Here is an 8,452-nt window from a genome sequence, read left to right as displayed (position 1 = left end):
AAAATACACAGCGTACAGCAATTGAAAGACACAGATCTTGTGAATCCAGACAATATTTCAGATTTTCTAAGTGTTTTACAGCGAAAATACAATATAGCGTTATATTAGCTTACCACAATAGCAAACATCACAACAGCATTGATTCAAGGCAAAAATAGCGATAACGTATAAACCACCAAAATATATTAATTTTTTCACTAACCTTCTCAAACGTCTTCAGATGACAGTCCTATAACATCATATTACACAATGCGTATAGAGTTTGTTCGAAAATGTGCATATTTAGCGGCACAAATCGTGGTTGTACAATGAGAAGTGGCCAAAAATTCAAGCAATCTGTCCGGCGCCATCTTGGAGAGGAACCTATTCTAATCGAAAACTATTCATAAACTTGACAAAAAAATACAAGTTGGACAGCAAATGAAAGATAAATTAGTTCTTAACCTGTTGAGGATGGGGGCGCTGTTGTGACTATTTATGCTAATCGTGTAATTTTTGAAACGGCTTCCCACAAAATCCTTGATCGTACAATATGCATATTATTATTATTATTGGATAGAAAACAGTCTATAGTTTCTATAGGAGTTGAAACTTTGTCTCTAAGTGGAACAGAGCCCATTCTACAGCAATTTCCCTGACATGGAGTCAGATTTCAGAAATTTTGGCCCCTGATCTGGAGTCAGTTAAAAGGGCACTGTTATTGCTATGAGTATACGGACACTGCTTACGTCTTCCCCTGGATGCCTTTACGTGATGACGATTTGAATGGGGTCGATTGCGCGTTCACAGGCACTACAAATTAAAAACACCCTGAGGCTAGTCACTCTTTTCTTGCTGCGTCATGCGCCTAGAGGACACCGACCCGCACCTGTTCCAAGCATTAGTGGAGGGAGTAATATTACTCGGGTCATGTTTCTACTCGTTATGGGAGTTAAAAACATCATAAGGTAGTTAATTTAAAGCGTTTTATAGCAATTTATATCCGTTTAGTGCGATTTTGGGACATTTATTTCTGAAACGCTGTGAATTGCTGGGCACGCTTCCAGTTCATCCCGAACGCAGTTGGCATTTCCACATGGCAAGAGGACAGCTTTCCACCAAAAGACGATTACTCCCAAGAAAGGATCCTTTGCCCAAGATACTGATGGAAGAACAGCTCAAAGTAGGACATTTTTATTATGATAAGTCGTGTTTCTGTCGAAAAATGTTAGTGGCTTAGGACGCCATGTTTTTTGACGTAGCTTCGCTTGGCGCAAACTGTATTGAAAAGTAAGGATAAATTAAAAAATGTAATTCCGCGATTGTATTAAGAATTAAATTGTCTATCAATCCCTGTCCACCCTATATTTTTTTGTCACGTTTATGAGTATTTATGTATAAGAGTAGATCACTGTCTAAGTGGCGCACGGACATTTTCTCACCAGCTTGGCTACATTTCACATTGTCTAACCATGATTTTGGTGGCTAAATATAAACATTTTCGATCAAACTCTATATGGATTGTGTAATATGATGTTACAGGAGTGTCATCTGAAGAATTCTGAGAAGGTTAGTGAAAAAATTAATATATTTTGGCGATGTTGACTTTTATCGCTCACTTTGGCTAGAATCAATGCTGGGCTGCTATGTGCTATGTGCTATGCTAATATAACGATTTATTGTGTTTTCGCTGTAAGACACTTAGAAAATCTGAAATATTGTCTGTATTCACAGGATCTGTGTCTTTCGATTAGTGTATGCTGTGTATTTTTACGAAATGTTTGATGATTAGTAAGTAGGTAAACACGTTGCTCAATGTAGTTTTTCTAGTCCATTTGTGACGGTGGGTGCAATTGTAACCTATGCCATCTACCTGAAATATGCACTTTCTTCTAACAAAACCTATCCCATACCATAAATATGTTCTCAGACTGTCATCTGATGAGTTTTTTTCTTGGTTAGGGGCTATAAATATCTTAGTTTAGCCGAATTGGTGATAGCTACTGGTGTTGGTGGACAAATAAAAGATGGTGGATTATGCTAATGTGTTTTTAGGTAATAGATGTACATCTTTACATATTGTGTCTTCCCTGTAAAACATTTTAAAAATCGGACATGTTGGCTGGATTCACAAGATCTGTGTCTTTCATTAGCTGTATTGGACTTTAATGTGTGAAAGTTAAATATTTAAAAAAAAAATGTTTTTTGAATTTCGCGGCTCTGCCTTTTCAGTGGGGGGGGGGGGGGGGGGGGGAGTGCCGCTAGCGGCACCCTCATCCTAGACAGGTTAATGCAATCGCTGTGTTAGATCTTTAAAATTAACGTTACTGCGCAATACAGCGTGCGCCAAAGCGAGACCGCACCATAATTCATGGCGGAATTATTATTTGACATTTGTCAACATAAGTATGAATTAAACGCATAAAGACTGCTTACTATTAGCTGAGCTTCCATCAGAATCTTGGGCAAGGTGTCCTTTCTCCAGAACAATCGTCTTTGGGTTGAAAGATGTCCTCTTCTCCTTTCGAAATAGCAGCTAACGATAGCCACCCACTGGAGACGTGTCCAACTCGTGAAAGCGCATGACAAAGAAATCCCAGAAAATCGCAATAAACTGCTATAAACTGCTATAAGTCGGTTTAAATTAACTACCTTATGATGTCTTTAACGCCTATAACGAATAAAAACATGACCGGAGACATAGAACTACTAAAACAAAAGCGTTTGCAGGACGCCATTGTGATGTCTTCTTGCGCCAGGCGCACCGTTGAAAAGGACGGTACTTCCGTTCCACGGTCTTATATAGGGTCCCAGATTGCGCAATCCACTCCATTCAAATTCTCCCCGCTTACTGACATCTAGAGGAAGGCGTATGCAGTGCATGTAGCCCCATAGCTTACATGGGGACTTAAACTGACCTCAGAACAGGGACCTCGATTTCTGAAATCTCACTCCCTGACAGGAAATGTGCTGCAGAATGAGTTCTGTTTCACTCAGAGAAATAATTCAAACGGTTTTAGAAACTAGAGAGTGTTTTCTATCCAATAGTAATAATAATATGCATATTGTACGAGCAAGAATTGAGTACGAGGCAGTTTAATTTGGGAACTCATTTTTACAAAGTCGAAATGGCGCCCCCATAGGCTCAAGAGGTTTTAATGCAACCGCTGTGTTAGATTTTTAAAATTAACGTTACTACGACATACAGCGTGCGTTAAAGCGAGACCGCACCGAAATTAATGGCAGAATAGTAGGTCAACATTTTTCAACAGAACAACAAATTAACTTCATAAATAGTTCTTACTTTTTGATGAGCTTCCATCAGAATCTTGGGCAAGTTGTCCTTTGTCCAGAATCATCGTTGCTCGGTTGTAGATTGCCGTCTTCAACTTAGGAATTAGCAGCAAACATTAGCTATGTGGCCCAGACGTGCCCAACTCACTATACGCATCACAAAGAAATATCCGAAAATCGCAATATACTGATATAAACTGATATAACTCGGTTTAACCTGTTGGGGATGGGGGCGCTGTTTAGACTATTTATGCTAATGTGGCTAATTTTTTAAACGGCTTCCCACAAAATCCTTGATCGTACAATATGCATATTATTATTATTATTGGATAGAAAACAGTCTATAGTTTCTATAGGAGTTGAAATTTTGTCTCTAAGTGGAACAGAGCCCATTCTACAGCAATTTCCCTGACATGGAGTCAGATTTGAGAAACGTTGGCCACTTTTCTGAAGTCATTTAAACGGGCACTGTCGTTGCTATGACTATACGGACACTTCTTACGTCTTCCCCTGGATGCCTTTACGTGATGACGATTCCAACGGGCTCGATTGCTCGTTCACAGGCCCTACAAATGAAAAAAACCTTTAGCTAGCAAGTCTTTTCTTGCTGCGTAACGCGCGTGGAAGACACCGACCCTCTCCTGTTCCAAGCATTAGTTTAGCCTGTTATATTTCTCCGGTCATCTTTTCACTCGTTATAGGAGTTACAAACATCACAAAGTAGTTAATTTAAAGCGTTTTATAGCAATTTATATCCGTTTAGTGCGATTTTGTGACATTTATTTTTGCAACGATGTGAAAAGTTGGACACGCTTTTCAGTTCATCCCGAACGTAGTTGACATTTCCACATGGCAAGAGGACAGCTTTCCACCAAAAGACGATTTCTCCCAAGAAAGGATCCTTTGCCCAAGATACTGATGGAAGAACAGCTCAAGGTAGGACATTTTTATTATGATAAATCGTGTTTCTGTCGAAACATTTTAGTGGCTTAGGACGCCATGTTTTTTGACGTAGCTTCGCTTGGCGCAAACTGTATTGAAAAGTAAGGATAAATTAAAAAATGTAATAACGCAATTGTATTAAGAATTAAATTGTCTATCAATCCCTGTCCACCCTATATTTTTTAGTCACGTTTATGAGTATTTATGTATAAGAGTAGATCACTGTCTAAGTGGCGCAAGGACATTTTCTGACCAGCTGAGTTACATTTCACATTGTCTAACCATGATTTTGGTGGCTAAATATAAACATTTTCGATCAAACTGTATATGCATGTTGTAATGTGATGTTACAGGAGTGTCATCGGAAGAATTCTGAGAAGGTTAGTGAAAAAATTAATATCTTTTGGCGATGTTGACTTTTATCGCTCACTTTGGCTAGAATCAATGCTGGGCTGCTAATTGCTATGTGCTAAGCTAATATAACGATTTATTGTGTTTTCGCTGTAAGACACTTAGAAAATCTGAAATATTGTCTGTATTCACAGGATCTGTGTCTTTCGATTCGTGTATGCTGTGTATTTTTACGAAATGTTTGATGATTAGTAGTTAGGTAAACACGTTGCTCATTGTAATTATTCTAGTCCATTTGTGATGGTGGGTGCAATTGTAAACTATGCCATCTACCTGAAATATGCACTTTTTTCTAACAAAACCTATCCCATACCATAAATATGTTATCAGACTGTCATCTAATGAGTTTTTTTGTTGGTTAGGGGCTATAAATATCTTAGTTTAGCCGAATTGGTGATGGCTACTGGTGTTGGTGGACAAATAAAAGATGGTGGAATATGCTAATGTGTTTTTAGGTAATAGATGTACATCTTTACATATTGTGTCTTCCCTGTAAAACATTTTAAAAATCGGAAATGTTGACTGGATTCATAAGATCTGTGTCTTTCATTAGCTGTATTGGACTTTAATGTGTGAAAGTTAAATATTTTAAAAAAATATTTTTTTTGAATTTCGCGGCACTGGTTTTTCAGTGGGGGGGGGGGGGGTGTGCCGCTAGCGCCACGCTGATCCTAGACAGGTTAAAATAACTACATTATGACATTTTTAACACCTATATCGAATAAAATCAGAGCCGGATATATCTAAGGCCTATAACGGGAGCTGTCTAGAACGCCATCCTGAGGTCTGTCTCGCGTCATGGCGAACGTTGAAAAGAGTGCACCCCACGTTCCAAGACCATTTATATGGCCTCAGATCTGCCTAGCAACTCCATTCCAATTCTCACTGCTTGCTGACATCTAGGGGAAGGCGTATGCAGTGCATGTCGACCAATAGAATACATGCAAATTAATAAACTGACCCTGGAACAGATTGCCTGATTTCAGATTTCTCACTTCCTGACAGGAAGTTTGCTCCAACTTGAGTTCTGTTTTACTCACAGATATAATTCAAACGGTTTTAGAAACTAGAGAGTGTTTTCTATCCAATAGTAATAATAATATGCATATTGTACGAGCAAGAATTGAGTACGAGGCAGTTTAATTTGGGAACTAATTTTTACAAAGTGAAAACAGCACCCCCTATTGAGAAAAAGTTAACCACCCGTCCTAAACCCCCACCGGCTGAGAACCACTGTTGTAAACTGTCCTTTAAGCACCCGTCCTAAACCCACTGATGTCTGTACCTTTCTCTTCCTCAGATGCACAGCATTCGGAGTGCTGAACGGTACCTGTAAGCTGGCAGCCATTATTGGCAGCGTCGTCTTTGCCAAGTTCATCGGCATCACAAAGATCGTCCCCATTTTCCTGGCGTTCGCAGCACTGGCTTGCGGAGGTTTGCTGGCCACTAAACTACCCGACACGCGGGAGAAGATCCTGGAGTGAAAACAGACAAACATCTACGGCATTAAGGGTTGTAAAATTCCTGTAACTTTCCACAGGTTTTCAAAAAACATCTTGGTTGGAGGATTCCCAGACTTCCTGCTAAAACGTGGGAATTTGGGGAAAGTTAGTGGAATTTTGCAAACCTTTACAACGTCACGGCCAAATAAAGCTGTCTGTACATATAGGGTGGTCCAGTTGGGAGACTTCCACATGGGATGTGAGCTGTGTGTGACAGAATAAGGGGATGGGCTTTCTGTTCCCATGGGGATGTAAAGAACGAATGGTACCCTCATCAAGACATGTCACCATTTTACATTGTTTGAAATTGTGTTTTTCTTCTGTACACCTTAAAATAACCCCCCCCCCATTAGAGCAGGACAAGTCACTCTGTATTTGGTATGTTTTAAAATGTGTTTTAAATTATTTTAAATGAAAATGAAAGAATACGAGAGATGAGAAATATATATCCTTGGAAGATGACAGCCAGTTGAACCATGTTGTGCTTTGATTTGAAACCAACTGTTTAGGAAAGGTATTGGGTTGACATTCGGGTTGGAATTCAACGACGGCTAAGGTTTCAACGGAACGCTAGTGTACGATTCAGAACCAATTTTCCAGTGTCCTTGTTCCATTCCATTTTGTGATAAGAGCTTTCATCGACCGCAGCCAGGTGTTTGAATTGTCCCATTTCCTCCAGGACGACAACCTCACCTGCTGCACAGTGGATGCATCTGTTGACTTACCAATATGTTTGTTGTATTGTTTGTGCTCAGTCTCTCCTTTTCCAGTAGAGCTGTGTTCTAGATTCTGTTAAGTCCTGTCTAGTCTGTGTTCAGTCTCTCCTTTTCCAGTAGAACGATATTGATTCTGTTAAATCCTGTCTAGTCTGTGTTCAGTCTCTCCTTTTCCAGTAGAACGATACTGATTCTGTTAAATCCTGTCTAGTCTGTGTTCAATCTCTGCTTTTCCAGTAGAGCTGTGTTCTAGATACTGATTCTGTTAAATCCTGTCTAGTCTGTGTTCAGTCTCTCCTTTTCCAGTAGAACGATACTGATTCTGTTAAATACTGTCTAGTCTGTGCTCAGTGTCTCGTTTTCCAGTAGAACGATACTGATTCTGTTAAATCCTGTCTAGTCTGTGTTCAGTCTCTCATTTTCCAGTAGAACGATATTGATTCTGTTAAATCCTGTCTAGTCTGTGTTCAGTCTCTCCTTTTCCAGAAGAACTGTGTTCTAGATACTGATTCTATTAAATCCTGTCTTGGTTGCCATGACATTGTAAGAACATTTTTTTTTCAATAATTATGTGAACATGTGAGTTTAGACATGATTATTTACTCTATTTTTAAAGTCGCTAAGTATCATTTACCCTGTACCCCCAACCCTGGTCCTCCAGTACCCCCAACTCTGGTCCTCCAGTACCCCCCAACATCTCAACTCTGGTCCTCCTGTGCCTCCAACCCTGGTCCTCCAGCACCCCCAACTCTGGTCCTCCAGTACCCCCCAACATCTCAACCCTGGTCTTCCAGCACCCCCAACTTTTGTCCTCCAGTACCCCCCAACATCTCAACTCTGGTCTTCCTGTACCCCCAACCCTGGTCCTCCAGTACAGCCCAACATCTCAACTCTGGTCCTCCAGTACCCCCCAACATCCCAACTCTGGTCTTCCTGTACCCCCAACCCTGGTCCTCCAGTATCCCCCAACATCTCAACTCTGGTCCTCCTGCACCCCCAACTCTGGTCCTCCAGTATCCCCAAACATCTCAACTCTGGTCTTCCTGTACCCCCAACCCTGGTCCTCCAGTATCCCCAACATCTCAACTCTGGTCTTCCTGTACTCCCAACCCTGGTCCTCCAGTACCCCCCAACATCTCAACTTTGGTCTTCCTGTACCCCCAACCCTGGTCCTCCAGTACCCCCCAACATCTCAACTCTGGTCTTCCTGTACCCCCAACCCTGGTCCTCCAGTACCCCCTAACATCTCAACTCTGGTCTTCCTGTTGCCCCAACCCTGGTCCTCCAGTACCCCCCCAACATCTCAACTCTGGTCTTCCTGTACCCCCAACCCTGGTCCTCCAGTACCCCCCAACATCTCAACTCTGGTCCTCCAGTACCCCCCAACCCTGGTCCTCCAGTACCCCCCAACATCTCAACTCTGGTCTTCCTGTACCCCCAACCCTGGTCCTCCAGTACCCCCCAACATCTCAACTCTGGTCCTCCAGTACCCCCCAACCCTGGTCCTCCAGTACACCCCAACATCTCAACTCTGGTCCTCCAGTACCCCCAAACATCTCAACTCTGTTCTTCCTGTACCCCCAACTCTGGTCTTCCTGTACCCCCAAC

General features: G+C 41.4%; 1 protein-coding gene across 1 annotated transcript in view; it reads left to right on the top strand.

Annotated features, from left to right (window-relative positions):
• Positions 1–8,145, top strand: part of sv2ba (synaptic vesicle glycoprotein 2Ba) — a 45,704-nt gene extending 37,559 nt beyond the window's left edge. Inside the window, exon 12 of the mRNA XM_055900084.1 lies at positions 5,927–8,145. Coding sequence (XP_055756059.1) covers positions 5,927–6,110 — 184 coding nt within the window. The 3' untranslated portion in view covers positions 6,111–8,145. The remainder of the gene's footprint in view (positions 1–5,926) is intronic.
• Positions 8,146–8,452: the final 307 nt, after the last annotated feature.

Source organism: Salvelinus fontinalis, chromosome 35 (genome assembly GCF_029448725.1).
Source record: "Salvelinus fontinalis isolate EN_2023a chromosome 35, ASM2944872v1, whole genome shotgun sequence".
Classification (NCBI taxonomy): domain Eukaryota; kingdom Metazoa; phylum Chordata; class Actinopteri; order Salmoniformes; family Salmonidae; genus Salvelinus; species Salvelinus fontinalis.
The sequence above is the reverse complement of the archived record's forward strand: the minus strand, read 5'-3'. Positions and strand labels throughout refer to the sequence as shown.